General features: G+C 26.2%; 2 protein-coding genes across 2 annotated transcripts in view; one reads left to right on the top strand and one right to left on the bottom strand.

Moving 5' to 3' along the window:
• The window catches only part of TfIIS (RNA polymerase II elongation factor), a 438,108-nt gene that overhangs the window by 285,646 nt on the left and 134,121 nt on the right, over nucleotides 1-18,341 (top strand). The gene's annotated exons all lie outside the window — the stretch shown is intronic.
• Nucleotides 1-18,341, bottom strand: part of ZnT35C (Zinc transporter 35C) — an 85,303-nt gene that overhangs the window by 7,167 nt on the left and 59,795 nt on the right. Inside the window, exons 3-4 of the mRNA XM_065500395.1 lie at nucleotides 4,088-4,198; nucleotides 3,270-3,390 (exon numbers count right to left, since the gene is read on the bottom strand). Of these exons, the coding sequence (XP_065356467.1) occupies nucleotides 3,270-3,390; nucleotides 4,088-4,198 (232 nt within the window). The remainder of the gene's footprint in view (nucleotides 1-3,269; nucleotides 3,391-4,087; nucleotides 4,199-18,341) is intronic.

Here is an 18,341-nt window from a genome sequence, read left to right as displayed (position 1 = left end):
GATTTCATTGCTGGTGTGTGTGTGTGTGTGAGAGAGTAGTAGCACTCTTGTTACAATATCTACATAGTTTTTAGCATACTTAGTTTTTTCGAAATGTTTTTCTGTGAGTTTTGGTACAATTTTTATATTTTTTCTGTTTACTGTTGGTTGTTTTTATAAAACACATATTACTTTATATTTTGGGGTTTTTTTATTTTGGTTTTTGTTTTGCAAATATTTCTAAAAAAAAAAAAACTTTACGAGTATAAGTGAGTAGCTTTGAATATTTTATGAAAATGAGATTGGTTTTTTCCTGTGCTGCTGCTGCTGTATGCTGTGTACGGCATGATGTTTGTTTGTTTGTTTTTAATGCTGCATATTGTAGGCTTAAGCCTGGCAGACAGTCTTGTGGTTGTTTGTGGCCAAATGGGATTTTTACTATAAGAGTCTAAATATATAGAAGTGTATTTTTTTGTTGTTATTTCTGGTTTTATATGGCTGTTTTTATATGCAAACAAATCGGCACATACACATACCTACTCCACTACTCGCAACTACAAAAAAAGTCGAAACATTATTTTGGTTTTTTATTGTTGACGTTATTTCTCTAAAGATTTGTTTATAAGTTTAAATTTATAATAAATGTAGATACAATATTCAAAAACAACTGTTAAGAAAATAAATAAATGTATGTGTGTGTGTTTAAAGCATTTCTAAGTAACTGCCTAAAATTAGGCTACAAAGAAATCAAAAAGAGAAAATATATTACTTTTTTATTTAAATTATTTATAAACATAAAAAATTACAAATAATACAAAGTTTTTTTTGGGGAACAGAAAAACAAAAATATGTATTTGCATTAGTTGGCAGTCTATATTTTATTTTAACATCTTATTGGCGACAATATTTTGACATAAGTTTTGTAATAAATCTTAGAACATTATGATAATTTTATAGTTTAGAAAAATGTAGTATTTCCTCCAGAAAATTACTATCTAGTATTAAAAGCGAAATAGTTTTCAAATATTTTAGAAATATAATTGAAGTTCAGTTCTGTTCTAGTTCTGTTCTAGTTCTGTTCTAGTTCTGTTCTAGTTCTGTTCTAGTTCTGTTCTAGTTCTGTTCTAGTTCTGTTCTAGTTCTGTTCTAGTTCTGTTCTAGTTCTGTTCTAGTTCTGTTCTAGTTCTGTTCTAGTTCTGTTCTAGTTCTGTTCTAGTTCTGTTCTAGTTCTGTTCTAGTTCTGTTCTAGTTCTGTTCTAGTTCTGTTCTAGTTCTGTTCTAGTTCTGTTCTAGTTCTGTTCTAGTTCTGTTCTAGTTCTGTTCTAGTTCTGTTCTAGTTCTGTTCTAGTTCTGTTCTAGTTCTGTTCTAGTTCTGTTCTAGTTCTGTTCTAGTTCTGTTCTAGTTCTGTTCTAGTTCTGTTCTAGTTCTGTTCTAGTTCTGTTCTAGTTCTGTTCTAGTTCTGTTCTAGTTCTGTTCTAGTTCTGTTCTAGTTCTGTTCTAGTTCTGTTCTAGTTCTGTTCTAGTTCTGTTCTAGTTCTGTTCTAGTTCTGTTCTAGTTCTGTTCTAGTTCTGTTCTAGTTCTGTTCTAGTTCTGTTCTAGTTCTGTTCTAGTTCTGTTCTAGTTCTGTTCTAGTTCTGTTCTAGTTCTGTTCTAGTTCTGTTCTAGTTCTGTTCTAGTTCTGTTCTAGTTCTGTTCTAGTTCTGTTCTAGTTCTGTTCTAGTTCTGTTCTAGTTCTGTTCTAGTTCTAGTTCTGTTCTAGTTCTGTTCTAGTTCTGTTCTAGTTCTGTTCTAGTTCTGTTCTAGTTCTGTTCTAGTTCTGTTCTAGTTCTGTTCTAGTTCTGTTCTAGTTCTGTTCTAGTTCTGTTCTAGTTCTGTTCTAGTTCTGTTCTAGTTCTGTTCTAGTTCTGTTCTAGTTCTGTTCTAGTTCTGTTCTAGTTCTGTTCTAGTTCTGTTCTAGTTCTGTTCTAGTTCTGTTCTAGTTCTGTTCTAGTTCTGTTCTAGTTCTGTTCTAGTTCTGTTCTAGTTCTGTTCTAGTTCTGTTCTAGTTCTGTTCTAGTTCTGTTCTAGTTCTGTTCTAGTTCTGTTCTAGTTCTGTTCTAGTTCTGTTCTAGTTCTGTTCTAGTTCTGTTCTAGTTCTGTTCTAGTTCTGTTCTAGTTCTGTTCTAGTTCTGTTCTAGTTCTGTTCTAGTTCTGTTCTAGTTCTGTTCTAGTTCTGTTCTAGTTCTGTTCTAGTTCTGTTCTAGTTCTGTTCTAGTTCTGTTCTAGTTCTGTTCTAGTTCTGTTCTAGTTCTGTTCTAGTTCTGTTCTAGTTCTGTTCTAGTTCTGTTCTAGTTCTGTTCTAGTTCTGTTCTAGTTCTGTTCTAGTTCTGTTCTAGTTCTGTTCTAGTTCTGTTCTAGTTCTGTTCTAGTTCTGTTCTAGTTCTGTTCTAGTTCTGTTCTAGTTCTGTTCTAGTTCTGTTCTAGTTCTGTTCTAGTTCTGTTCTAGTTCTGTTCTAGTTCTGTTCTAGTTCTGTTCTAGTTCTGTTCTAGTTCTGTTCTAGTTCTGTTCTAGTTCTGTTCTAGTTCTGTTCTAGTTCTGTTCTAGTTCTGTTCTAGTTCTGTTCTAGTTCTGTTCTAGTTCTGTTCTAGTTCTGTTCTAGTTCTGTTCTAGTTCTGTTCTAGTTCTGTTCTAGTTCTGTTCTAGTTCTGTTCTAGTTCTGTTCTAGTTCTGTTCTAGTTCTGTTCTAGTTCTGTTCTAGTTCTGTTCTAGTTCTGTTCTAGTTCTGTTCTAGTTCTGTTCTAGTTCTGTTCTAGTTCTGTTCTAGTTCAATTAGTAAATTACAAATCATTACAAATTAATGCTTTGGGTTTTCTTATTCAAAAGCTTAATGTAAACTTGAAATATTTGATGTGTTCATGCTTTTCTCGAATGACTATTATTAGCTGAAGTAGTAAATCAAATATAAACTATAATTTTCTGCTACAATTTCAATTGCACATTTTGTAACCTTGTACGTAAATATACCATGTCTAGAACACGTTAACAATAAAGCAAGTCAAAGAAAAGAACAAACGAACCAAAAATGTTTGTTACAAATGAATTTCGTACAAATTTGACATTAAATTAAATGATCAAACATTAAGCAAACGAAGCAATAAGTGAAATAAAAGTTACAGTATTATAAATATATGAATGACCAAAGCGTCCTTAACGTCTCTTTTACATTACATTACACCAGAAGGAATCTGTTACAAGCATTTTATTATGGGCGAAAGGAAATAGAATGAAAATAAGAAATTGAAACTTACCGTTGAGTTGAAGGTCGGCCAGCAATCCAAATGGCAAATAGTGAAATCATAAAACTGGCAAAATCCGTTAACAAATGAGCAGCATCTGTTGCAATTGCCAAACTATTGGATAAAACGCCACCTGTAGGGAAGTAGGGAGAGAGAGAGAGAGAGAGTGGGAAATACACACATATGAAAAACAAGACTTTTCAAATTGTTGTCGTTTGAAAATAAAAAGATTTCAAATGTTTTAAATTGTTGTCGAACAGGAGTTTGAAATTTTCATTGCATTTAGTTTTTTCTAAATGTCGTTTCAATTCATTTCATTGGTAACAAAAATACATTGAAAAGGTGGAGTTGTTTGGTTTATCACTTTGAATTGTTGAACAAAATTGTAGAAAAAGGAATTGTTTGAAATAGTAACCTTTTCATTGAGCTAGAGCAACAATATTAAATGACAGACATTTATTTAAATTCCATCTCAATTTAAAGCAAAGGCTTTAAGGATATAAAATAAATTTCAAATTAAGAAAGCAAACAATTTAAAACAATAGCAATCCTAATTAAATGAACAAATAACTCCCGCACACTTTACCAGAATTAAAAAAATAAAATAAAAAACATTTTAAAAAGGAAATTTAATGTAATTTCTGGTTAATTTTCTACTCATTTAAATGCCATTAACATTCTAGTGTGTTACTATATACACCAGGATGTTTTTTGCTACCCACAACTTTTAACTGGCGTTTTTGTTTTTTGTTGCTCCTGTTCTTCATCTATTTAATATTCTTTATTTGTAGTGTGTAAATACAATGGGAAACGAATTCGTTAAAACTTACCCACAATTTCGCATATCATGAAAAATAAACACAAACCACTGGCTATAATCAGTTTACGGCGGGCATTTACATCTACACCTTCGCTACGTTGACGATGGCAATGATCACGCACTAAAAATAAAAACAGAAATTGCAGAACAGAGATGAACAACAAAAAAATACATTTGATTTTAAATAATTCAGTGGTTAAACAAAATACAGTTGCAGAATTTATTTATTTTTTCTTTTCAAGTGATAAAAATAAAATAAACATTAAAAGTAAATTACAAAAACTGGAAAAAAAAGAAAGAAATGAAAACGGTTAAAGTGGTTAAAAACAAATGTGGGAAACCAGCATATTCAGCATATATTTATAGGAGTTTTAATGATCAAAAGGTGGTGATTAAATATAAAACTAAATAGAGAAATCTAAAGTGGAAAAAAACTGGAAATAAAATGTTAAATATGTTTAATGTTGTTTTGCAAGTTAAAGTTTTTAAACAGAATGTTGCCAGTTATACGACAGCAACATTTGTTTCCTTAGCAATACCTGTTTCCTTAGCAACAAGTCTTGTTAAAAAGAATTGAAAATTTGATATTTATAGTAAAATTTTAAAAATTTAGCTATTAAATTAAAATTTGCTATTTTAAAAAAAATTTTCAAAATTTTATTATTATAGAAAAGTTTTAAAAATTTTACTATTTAATTAAAATTTTCAAAATTTTAGTAAAATTTTTTAGCTATTAAATTAAAGTTTTCAAAATTTTGTTTTATAAAAAAGTTTTCGAAATTTTTCTATTTAATCGAAATATTGTTATTTATAGTAAAATATTCCAAATTTTGCTATTTATAGTAAAATATTCCAAATTTTGCTATTTATAGTAAAATGATCGAAATATTGCTATTTCAAAATTTTGCTATTTTAGTAAAATTTTCGAAATATTTTCTATTTATAGTAACATTTTCGAAATTTTACTATTAAAGTAAAATATTCGAAATATTGCTATTTATAGCAAAATTTTCCAAATTTTGTTCTTTTAGTAAATTGAGTTATTAAAGTAAATGTTTAACAATGTTGCTATTTATAGTAAAATATTCGAAATATTGATATTTACAGTAAAATATAAAATAACATATTACAGATATTGCTAATATGTTATTTTACGCATTTTTCTATTTATAATAAATTTTTCAAAATCTAGCTATTTAAGTAAAATTTTAAAAATTTTGCTATTTATAGTAAAATTTTCGAAATTTAGCTATTAAATTAAAATTTTGCTATTTTTTAGATAAAATTTTCAAAATTTTAGTAAAATTTTCAAAATTTAGCAATTAAATTAAAATTTTCAAAAATTTAAAAAATTTTAGTAAAATTTTTGACATATTTTCTATTAAATTAAAATATTCAAAAATTTTGCTATTTTAAAAAAATTTTCAAAATTTTATTTTATAAAATATAAAGATTTCCAAATTTTTCTATTTAATTAAAATTTTCAAAATTTTGCTATTTTAGTAAAATTTTCGAAATATTTTCTATTTATTTCATTTTCGAAATTTTACTATTAAAATATTTATAGTAAAATGTTAAAGTAAAATATTTATAGTAAAATGTTCGAACTATTGCTATTTATAAAATTTTCGAAATTTTGCTATTTAAGTAAAATTTTCGAAATTTTGTTCTTTTAGTAAATTTAGTTATTAAAGTAAATGTTTAAAAATGTTGCTATTTATAGTAAATTTACAGTAAAATATAATATATTATATTATAGATATTGCTAATATGTTATTTTAAGCATTTTACTATTTATAATAAATTTTTTGAAAATTTGCTATCTAAGTAAAATTTTAAAAATTTTGCTATTTATAGTAAAATTTTCGAAATTTAGCTATTAAATTAAAATTTTTCTATTTTAAAAAAAATTTTCAAAATTGTTTATTATAGAAAAGTTTTAAAAATTTTACTATTTAATTAAAATTTTCCAAATTTTTGTAAAATTTTTTAAATATCTTCTATTTATAGTAAAATTTTCGAAATATTTTTTATTTATAGTCACATTTTCGAAATTTTACTATTAAAGTAAAGTATTCGAAATATTGCTATTTATAGTAAACTGTTCGAAATATTCCTATTTAAGTAAAATTTTCGAAATATTGTTCTTTTAGTAAATTTAGTTATTAAGTAAATGTTTCAAAATGTTGCTATTTATATTAAAATATTTGAAATATTTATATTTACAGTAAAATATAAAATAACATATTACAGGTATTGCTAATATGTTATTTTACGCATTTTACTATTTATAATAAATTTTTGGAAAATTAGCTATTTAAGTAAAATTTTAAAAATTTTGCTATTTATAGTAAAATTTTCGAAATTTAGCTATTAAATTAAAATGTTTCTATTTTAAAAAAATTTTCAAAATTTTACTATTTAATTAAAATTTTCAAAATTTTAGTAAAATTTTTGAAATAATTTCTATTTATAGTAAAATTTTTAAAATTTTGCTATTAAATTAAAATTTTGCTATTTTAAAAAAAAATTCCAAATTTTTCTATTTAATTAAAATTTTCAAAATTTTTCTATTTTAGTAAAATTTTCGAAATATTTTCTATTTATAGTAACATTTTCGAAATTTTACTATTAAAGTAAAATATTCGAAATATTGCTATTTATAAAATTTTCGAATTTTTGCTATTTAAGTACAATTTTTGTAATTTTTTTCTTTTAGTAAATTTAGTTATTAAAGTAAATTTTCAAAAATGTAGCTATTTTTAGTCAAATATTCGAAATATTGCTATTCACAGTAAAATGTTCGAAATATTGCTATTTATAGCAAAATATTCGAAATATTGTTATTTATAGTATAATTTTGGTCTTAGTTTGAAGACGAAGAATGAAGATTGTTGTCAAGCTCAACAAGAGCATGCAAAATCATTGGGAGCTACTCAATCAGCAATTTCAAAACGTTTGCAAGCAGCAGGATTCATCCAAAAGCAGGGAAATTAAGTACAATACGAATTGAAGCCGAGAGATCTTGGAAGACGATTTTGCATGTCCGATATTATGATTGTACGCTATAAAAGAAAATCAATTTTGAATAAATTTATATTATACAAATGCTTCAAATTAAAAGCTAAAAATTTTAAAAATACCGCATTTTTAAGTCATACACCCAATAAATTTTTTGATATAAGTAAATTTTCAAAATTTTTCTAATTTTCAAAATTTCGCAATTTATAATAATATTTAGAAAATTTTAAATTTTTGGAAATTTTCAAAATTTTATTTATTTAAAAATTTTTTTTAAAAATTTAGCTATATAAAAAAATTGCTAATTATAAAAATTTCGCTATTTAATTTTTTTTTTTAATTTTGCTATTCAAAGTTAATTATTAAAAATTTCGCTATTTTTATACACTTTTCTAAATTGTCCTATTTGTAGCACACCATTTTGAAAACTAATGTTGCTATTTTTTAATGAATTTTTGAAAATTTTGCGTTTTTCGAAAATTACGCTATTTTTGGGAATTTTTAAAAATTTAGCTATTAGTAAAATTTTCAAAATTTTGATCTTTATAAAATTTTCAAAATTTAGCTTTTTTATTAAAATAAATTTAAAAAAATTTTGCTATTTATAATAAAATATTCGAAATATTGCTATTTATAGAAAATCATTTTTGAATAAATTTATATTATACAAATGCTTCAAATTAAAAGCTAAACATTTGAAAATCCCGCATTTTTAAGTCATACACCCAATAAATTTTTCAATGTTTTGATATAAGTAAATTTTCGTAGTTTTTCTAATTTTCACAATTTCCCAATTTTTAGTAATATTTACGAAAATTTTATATTTTTTGGAAATTTTCAAAATTTTTTTTAAAAATTTATTTATTTAAAGATTTTTTTGAAAATATTGCTATTTAAAAAAATTACTAATTATAAAAATTTCGCTATTTAATTTTTTTTTTTTTATTTTGCTATTCAATTTCGCTATTTTTATACACTTTTCTAAATTTTCTATTTGTAGTATACCATTTTTAAACAATTTAGCTATTTCTAATACGTTATAAACTAGCACCATTTTGAAAACTAATAGTGCTAGTTTTTACGAATTTTAAACATTTTGCGTTTTTTGAAAATTACGCTATTTTTGGGAATTTTTCAAAATTTAGCTATTAGTAAAATTTTCAAAATTGTAATATTTATAGAAAAGTTGTCAAGATCTATTGTAAGGTCTAGTAAATTTTTAAAAATTTTATATTTATGGTAAATTTTTTCAATATTTTTTCTTCTTTTCGACCTTTTATTAAAAAAAAATATTCATCAAAATATTTAAAAAAAATTTTTTTTTTTAATTTTTTAGATGAAAACTGTATGTCAAAAAAATTTCTATTTTAATTTTTTTAAATTTTTCTCCTTTTCGACCTTTTATTTCACTTTAAAATATTAATTATTTTATTAAAAAAACAGCTATATTCAGCAGATCCGAATCTTATATAGCCTTCACTAAATTATACTTTAAAATACAAATTTTAAATAGTTTTAAAAAACAGAATTAAAAAAATATTCATCAAAATATTTTTAAAAAAAATTTAGATGAATATTTTTAAAATTTTTTATGGGAAATTTTTTTTTTGAAAAAAAAAATTTTTGGTGAAAAAATATTCAGGTTAAATTCGCCGTTGCAAAGATCTTTCAAATATCTATCATTAGATATCCATATTGTCTATATTAATGATTAATAATCCAGATATATGAAAATAAAAACATGTAAGATTGCTATATTCGGTGTGCCGAATCTTATATACCCTTCACCAAATTATATATAAATATAATTTTTTTTTAAATATTTTTAGGTAACCAAAATTTAAATTTTTTTAAAAAATTTTTTTTTTCCAAGTTGTTTTTTAATTTTGGAAAAAAAAATTTTGATGAAAAAAAAAATTCGGGTTAAAAAAATATTTTTCCCGATTTTGAGCCATTATTTATATTGTATATTTTAATAACTTAGTAATCCAGATATAAATCAAAAATAGGCCAAAAATCTAGGTTGTCCCGGTTTTTTCATTATATTTCATTTTACCTTCATTTTGCTATAATATGAAAATTACTAAAAATGTAGTTTTAGCAACATTTGGCTGAATCTAATAATTCTTTAAACTTGACTAATTTCATATTTGGTTTCTAATCGAAAACCGTGAAATTTACTCAAATTATTGCCAATAAAATTATAACATTTTATTTCTTAGCTACATTCCAAAAATTGAACATCGATTTAAAAACTATCTAAATTATTCCATATTGATTTCTAAAACATTTAACTCTTTAGCTGCCAATTTTAAGTTATATTTTCTTAACGAAAACCATGAAAATTTCTTCAAATGTTGCCATAGAATTTCCAGCAACATTTCACTGCATCGCACTATTTGGCCATTTATGGAAATTTTTTCATATTTTTTTAATTTAAACTAATTAACATTCATTTTCACATTGAAAATACTGAAATTAAACAAAAATGTTGCCAAAGAACATCTAGCTAGCTACATTTTGCTTCTTAGCAACATTTTGACTAACTGATTTAAAATTGTTAATACTAAAACTCTAGAAACATTTTACATATTGTTAATTTTTTTTTAAAATAAAGCAAATTCAAAATACATATGTATGTAAATAAATATAGCAACAATTATTTCAAAAAGTTTCCAACAAACTTCTGATATTTTGCTAGATTCGAAAAAAAATAGATAAATTTTTAATAGTATTACTTATAAATACCTTAAATGAACTTCAAACTATGTTGCTTAAAGTTTCAGCAACATTTTATGCCATAGCAATATTTCAACAATTTGTAAAAAGTTCTTAAAAATCTTTAAAATATTTTAAACTTGAATTCAATACATTCAATATTAATTGAATTTGATGAATTTTGAGAAATTAGAAGTAAATGTTGAGAAACATTTACTTAAATGTTTCACAACATGTTTATCAACATTGCTGCAACATATTTAGCAACATGTTGCCTACAGTTTGTTAGAGTTTTGAATTCCATACTAGTGATATTAGTTGAATTTGATCAACTTTGAGAAATTATGTTCCGCAACATTTATGTAAATGTTTCTCAACATTTCATTGAATTCAAAACTCTAACAAACTGTAAGTGGCATGTTGCTAAATCTGTTGCAGCAATGTTGAGAAGCCCTTAAATAAAAGTTGACAAACATGTTGAGCAACATTAACGTAAATTTTTCTCAACATTCACTAGTATGAATTCAAGACTCTAACAAAATGTAAGCAACATGTTGCTTGCAATTTGCAGTAATGCTGAGAAGCATGTTAAGCAACATTTAAGCAAATTTTTCTCAACATTCAATAGTATTGAATTAAAAACACTAAAAAACTGTAAGCAACATGTTGCTGCAACATTTTGCCACTTCTTTACTTACATTTTGTTATCATAAAGTAGGTATTTATTAAAATATCTGTTATTTTTTTATAACATTTTCCATAAATATTTACATATGAATAACACAATTAAACTGGCTTTTTAAACATGTTGCTGTATGATCTGAACTACACCATAATCTCCAGCATATAATAATAATAATAAACACATAAATGATGTGTAACAGCACGCAAATTATACATTTGAGAAAATGAGAAAAGAAAAACAGTTGAAAAAATTTGGCATTAATTAAATGTTTAACGTTGTATTTTTGACATATAACAGTTTGCATGTTAACAATGCATACATTAAAATTCAAACCAAACGAAATAATAAAGAAAATATGAAACAAAACTAAATGGAATTAAAGGAAAATATAATTTTCATTTTATAGAGAAAAGAGAAGAAAGAGGATAAAATAATTTGCATGTGAATGTAAATAAAGCCAGCAATACTATGCAACTTTGCCACATGAAATTATTAACATATTTCAAATTAAAATATTGAAATACTACGAGCAAAAAAGGAAGCGGAAACACACTGAAATACACACAGTCACTCACATACTTTGGTGGGGTGATTACAAATTTTGTATTTAAAAAAGAGAAACATGTAATAATGTAGCAACTGGAAAGAGACAATTTCAAATTGAATTTGAATTTTGTTATTATTTCTACTACTTGCCACATGAACTTCAAAGGCAACATATTCATACAAACATACTTTTCAAGTGCTGCGTATATGAGTATACAGCTGTTTGTCGTCTACCTTTTTCCAAGAACGAGGTAGAATAAAGCCAACAAACGAAAGAAATTCCTTAAAAAAAATCAATTAAATTGTACAGTTTAAAGCTGCCGCAGGAGGATTTTCATGAATGAATTTTATGCGCCAATGAATATAAAACAAATAAAATGGAAAAATGGTGACAAAAAGTGCTAAAGAAAAAACAACTAAAGGAAAATATAAAATACTATATAACTCCAACTGTTTGAGGCGAAACTTTGGCTACAAAAGAAAAGTCATGCTCCTATAAAATGTATGAGTTTCCAGCATTATGCTAAAGTAAACGGGCCTTTTCTACAGTTATTGTTGCTACTGTATAAACTAAGAATTTAATTTGGATTTAAAAAAAAACCCAAAGTTCTTTTTTTTTGTTCCTGCTTTTGTAAACCATTTTTATGCAAATATGGCAAATTTTCGCCAGCATTTGTTGCAGCTGCAAAAATTTACTCAGCAAATAAAACAAAAATAATAGCAACAGCAACACTCTCTTGGCATAAAATGGCATACAAAAAAACACACAATGTTGCAAACTGAAAATAAACGAAAAGTATTTGAATGCAATAAAATATGGCGGCGACATGTTGCAATAAAAGCATTTAATAGACTCTGATATGCAAAAATAAAACTGAAAAAGAAATGATAATAAAATATATTGAGAATAAAAACGGCTAAGAAAGTGTAACAAAAATAAAAAAACAATATATTAATCGCCTAAAAAGAATTTTATATACAGCATCTAGCGCTTTTTTTCTCATAGACATTTAATAAAATATAAAAGCTGTTAAGATTTATGGACTTATATGAGACTAATAAGAAAATTTATGGAAAAGAAAGAGGCTGAAGAAGACAAAATAAAAGACATTGTAACAGATTTGTAACAAATTGTTGTAAAAGAAAAAAATCATAAAAGATGTAAATTTTACAAATATTAAGTCACAAACATATTTAAATGTTTCCAAACATACTGCTCAATATTCTAAAAATTTTGCAAAAATCTTTCTAAACATATTTAAATGTTTCTAAACATTTTCTCAAATGTTGCTTAACTTTTACTCAAATGTTGCCCAACATTTACCGAAATGTTGCTCAACATTTACTGAATTGTTGCTCAACATTTACTGAAATCTTTCTCAATATTTACTGAATTGTTGCTAAACATTTACTGAAATGTTTCTCAACATTTACTAAGAATTTGCTAAACAGTTACTAAATTGTTGCTCAACATTTACAGAAATGTTGTTGAATAATTTTTGAAATGTTGTTCAACATTAACTGAAATGTTGTTCAACATTTACTGAAATGTTGTTCAACATTTACTGAAATGTTGTTCAACATTTACTGAAATGTTGTTCAACATTTACTGAAAAGTTGCTCAACATTTACTGAAAAGTTGCTCAACATTTACTGAAATGTTGCTCAACATTTAGGTAAATGTTGCTCAACATTTACTGAATTGTTGTTCAACATTTACTGAATTCTTGCTCAACATTTACTGAATTCTTGCTCAACATTTACTGAATTGTTGCTCAACATTTACTGAAATGTTGCTCAACATTTACCGAAATTGTGCTCAACATTTACCGAAATGTTGCTCCACATTTACTGAAATCTTTCTCAACATTTATTCAGTAAATGTTGTTCAACATTTACTGAATTGTTGCCCAACATTTACTGAATTGTTGCTCAACATTTACTGAATTGTTGCTCAACATTTACTGAATTGTTGCTCAACATTTACTGAATTGTTGCTCAACATTTACTGAATTGTTGCTCAACATTTACTGAATTGTTGCTCAACATTTACTGAATTGTTGCTCAACATTTACTGAATTGTTGCTCAACATTTACTGAATTGTTGCTCAACATTTACTGAAATGTTGCTCAAGATTTACTGAAATGTTGCTCAACATTTACTGAAATGTTGCTCAACATTTACTGAAATGTTGGTCAACATTTACTGAAATGTTGGTCAACATTTACTGAAATGTTGGTCAACATTTACTGAAATGTTGGTCAACATTTACTGAAATGTTGGTCAACATTTACTGAAATGTTGGTCAACATTTACTGAAATGTTGGTCAACATTTACTGAAATGTTGGTCAACATTTACTGAAATGTTGGTCAACATTTACTGAAATGTTGGTCAACATTTACTGAAATGTTTCTCAACATTTACTGGAATCTTTCTCAACATTTACTGAAATTTTGCTCAACATTTACTGAAATGTTGCTCCATATTTACTGAAATCTTTCTCAACATTTATTGAAATGTTGCTAAACATTTACTGAAATGTTGCTCCACATTTACTGAAATCTTTCTCAACATTTATTGAAATGTTGCTCCACATTTACTGAATAGTTATTGAAATGTTGTTCAACATTTACTGAAATGTTGCTCAATATTTACTGAAATCTTTCTCAGCATTTATTGAAATGTTGCTTCACATTTACTGAAATCTTTCTCAACATTTACTGAAATCTTTCTCAACATTTATTCAAATGTTGCTAAACATTTACTGAAATGTTTCTTAACATTTATTGAAATGTTGCTCAACATTTACTGGAATGTTGCTCAACATTTACCGAAATGTTGCTCCACATTTACTGAAATCTTTCTCAACATTTATCGAAATGTTGGTGAACAGTTACTGAAATGTTGCTCCACATTTACTGAAATGTTGCTGAACATTTACTGAATAGTTATTGAAATTTTGATCAATATTTACTAAAATTTTGCTCAATATTTACTAAAATTTTGCTCAACATTTACTGAAATGTTGCTCAACATTTACTGAAATGTTGCTCAACATTTACTGAAATGTTGCTTAACATTTACTGAAATGTTGCTTAACATTTACTGAATTGTTGCTCAACATTTACTGAAATGTTGCTGAACATTTACTGAAATGTAGCTGAACAGTTACTGAAATGTTGCTGAACATTTACTGAAATGTTGCTCAATATTTACTAAAATGTTGCTTAACATTTACGGAAATGTTGCACAACAGTTACTGAAAGTTTTCTCAACATTGCTTTAAATTTGTCTCAACATTTATAAGAAGTTTCTCGACATTTATTGAAATGCTGCTCAACATCTATTTGATTGATACATCAATATATCCGGCTTTTTAAAATCGACAAAATCGGCCCACAAATGGCTGAGATATAAGAAAAAACCGGGACAAACCCGATTTTTGGCCTATTTTTGATTTATATCTGGATTACTAAGTCATTAATATAGACAATATGGATATCAAATAATAAATATTTCAAAGTCCATTGCAACAGGAAAAATATTTTTCAACCCGAATTTTTTTTAACAAAAAGTATACTCATGGATTTTTTGGCAAATAAATTTTAAAAAAAAATTATAAAAATTTAAAAATATAATTTCGAAAAAAATTAAAAAAAAATTTTTTTAATTTTTTTTACCTAAAAATATTTAAAATTTATATTTTAAAGTATTACTTGGGTATATAAGATTTGGCACAGCCGACTACGGCTCTCTTACCTGTTTTCAAATTAAAGAAGTAAAGCAAAACGTCCTGCATATGACGCTTTGTTGGCACATAGTTTTCGAAGCAAAAAAAATGTTCTTTACACTATAATATTCAATAACTAAGTGAGAATAAATGATAGATATGTACCCTTTAAAATGACATAGAAGTTATTAAAAAAGAAATATACGCCATCTATTGTAAATCCCACATTTTCAATTCATACACCAATATAAATATAAAAGTTTCTCAAGCTTAACTGCTTCTCAATAAGTCGTAAAATGTTGCTCAACTTTTTTCTAAATGTTGCTCAACATTTTTCCAAATGTTTCTCAACATTTCACTAAACTATTTTTCAACTTGTTTACCACAAATGTTGCTTACATTTTCTAACTGCTTTTAAACATTTAACTAATTGAAATATGTTAAAATTCAAACAATTCATTATATTCCTCTTCATTTACTTAATCCTACACGCTTTTCTAATACAAAACTACGTGCCACTCAGACTTTCAATTGTCTAGCATGCCAACAGATAAACACTTGTCTTTATCTGCAATTAAAAATTCATTTTTATTATTAAATAAAAAACTGAAAACACTTTCTGCATAATTATAAAATATTTCAATTTCTAGAATTTTTTTTTTCGTTTATTATAATTTCCATAGAACAAAGCAACAATTATGATTATGAATAAATAAAATAAACAAGAAGAAAAAAAATCAGCTCATTTCATAAACAATTTATTAATTTTATGCATATTTTTTTTTTAACATACGAGGGCAAGCTTAAATAATGTTTCAAAATTAAAATTTTCAAATATTTTAAAATAAGTTTTCAGTATTAATTAAATATTTGTAAATATTGTAACAAAATTGCAGCATTCTTTATGTTTATAAACATTTCCATCAGTAGAAACATCTACTTCTCAACCATGTTGATAACACGCTGTTATTAACATTGTTTATAAGTATGACAACATTAACTGCGAAGCAGCTTTAAAAGCTCTAGGTGACCATTGGGAAATAGAACATTCGAGGTTTTTCCTTTAAATTATTCATGAGACTTCTAGAAGATGTCGCTGTATATATAAATAGTAATAGCGAGTTCTGAGTGAGTCAGTATTTAATAGATGCTGTTAACGTTAACATCAACTGGATTATTTACCAGTATGTTTTTGTAAATTACAAAGTATGAGTATTAAAAGAGAGTGGCTATTTAAATTATTGTGTAAATTTAAATAAATTTAGAGTTTTTACAATTTTTAAACTACTGAACGCTTTTATTTGCAATTAAAAGATAAAAATAAACCGGATTATTTAAAGGAAATAAACCATCGTGTTTAAAAGGTAAAAACCTAACAATATGTATAAAAATATTTCCAAACATTTGTTGAAGTGTTGCTCAATATTTATAGAAATGTTTCTAAACATTCTCTGAAATGTTGCTAAACATTAATAGAAATGTATCGAATCATTACTGCTAACATTTCCTGAAATGTTGCTAAACATTTTCTGAAATGTTGTTAGACATTTTCTGAAATGTTGCTAAACATTTTCAGAAAAGTTGCTAAACTTTTTCTGGAATTTTGCTAAACATTTCCTGAATGTTGCTAAACATTTTCTGAAATGTTGCTAAACATTTTCGGAAATGTTGCTAAACATTAATAGAAATGTATCAAAATCATTACTGAAATGTTGCTAAAGATTTTCTGAAATGTTGCTAAACATTTTCTGTAATGTTTCCAAACATTTTCAGAAATGTTGCCAAACATTTGTAGAAATTTATCAAAACATTTACTGAAATGTTTCTAAACATTTTCTCAAATGTTGCTAAACATTTATTTCAATGTTTCTTAATATCTATGGAAATATTTGAAATGTTTCCAAACAATTTTTTAAAACATTTCTTATCTTCAAAGAATCTCAAAATCAATTTATTGCCTTCAAGATTTAAAATGTTTAAAAAAATTCTTTCACCCCGACCTCGTCAACATTGACATCATTAGCAGTTTAAGTATGAGTCTACATGTTGCAACAATTATATTTTTTTTCGAAGAAAATAAAAACACTCGTTGAAAACCAATTAAATGTTATTAATAGACTATGGCAACAACAAAAAAAAACAACAACTAAAGAGATAAAACACATACACACACAAGAAAACTGCACAAAAAACCAATTGTATGTGAAAGAAAATAAAAAAAGTACTTTTTTCTCTTTTTTAACTCTGTTGACTTGGCTACATAAATTGTATAACAACAGTTGTTGCCAATTGTTGCAACATTAAAATACAGTATTTTGTTTTTTCTTCGACTTCTGCAGCAACATTACACCGACACATAGTTGAGCATGGACCGATGTTGTTAGAGTGGAATCAGATGGGTGTAAAAATTAAAATAAGAAATGGTACCAAATGGAATGAGTGAACATTTTCTTTATTATTTATTATAGATCTACAAAATTTGGAATCTGAAACAAATAAAGGATAGATTTAAAGACCTGGTGAACTATAGTAGGACAAAGTACTCAAAAAAAACTGGGCCTTTAACTTAAAAAAGTACCAATGCATAGATTTAGCTTTAAGCACCGAAGACACCAATTGCTCACCAAAGCTTATGGTGAATGTGTTCCATTGGTTTCAATGTACAAGAGATGCTTTGTGTGGCTCAGAAGTAGTGATTTTGACACGGAAGACAAATTTATCGCAGGCCAGACAAAAAAGTTTGAAGGCCAAGAATATTAGGCAGTACTCCATGAAAATTGTTCACAAACTCAACAAGAGCTTGCAAAATCATTGGGAGCTACTTAAGCAGCAATTTCAAAACGTTTGCGAGCAGCAGGATTAATCCAAAAGCAGGGAAATTGGATACGATATGAATTGAAGCCAAGAGAACTTGAAAGACGATTGTGCCTGCCCGAAATGATGCTTGAACGCTATAAAATAAGGTAAATTTTTCGCCGAATTATTACTTGCGATGAAAAATTTATCCATTACGATAACACGAAACGTAAAATATCTTATTTAAAGCCCGGCCAACCAGCCGAATCGACACCAAAGCCAAATATCCATGGTCCTAACGTAATTCTCTGTATTTGTTGGGAGCAAAAGGGTCCCAACTATTATGAGCTGAGGAAATCTGGGTAGACCATCATAGGCAACCTGTACCTAATGCAACTGATTCGTTTGAAGCGAGCATTGGCCGAAAAACCCCTAGAATATGCGGCCAGATATGAAACCGTAATATTCCATGACAACACTCGACCGGTTAAAAAGTATTTAGAATGAAGTGGTTGGGAGGTTTTGCTTCACCCGCTTTATAGTCCAGAACGTGCCCCAAACGACTACTAATTGTATTAGAACGCTCTCTCTGGGATACGCTTCACTTTGGAACAGAGTATCAGAAATTGGTTTGATTCGTTCTTGGCCTCAAAAGAGTACTTTTGGATCGGAATCCATATGTTTTCAAAACAATAAAAAAACGCCCGATTGATGTAAAACTTTTAGTTTAAAAAGATCCAAGATTGGTGTTAAATTTTCAAACTT

The sequence above is a fragment of the Calliphora vicina genome, chromosome 2 (genome assembly GCF_958450345.1).
Source record: "Calliphora vicina chromosome 2, idCalVici1.1, whole genome shotgun sequence".
NCBI classification, from domain to species: domain Eukaryota; kingdom Metazoa; phylum Arthropoda; class Insecta; order Diptera; family Calliphoridae; genus Calliphora; species Calliphora vicina.
This window is presented reverse-complemented; position numbering and strand designations above follow the sequence as displayed.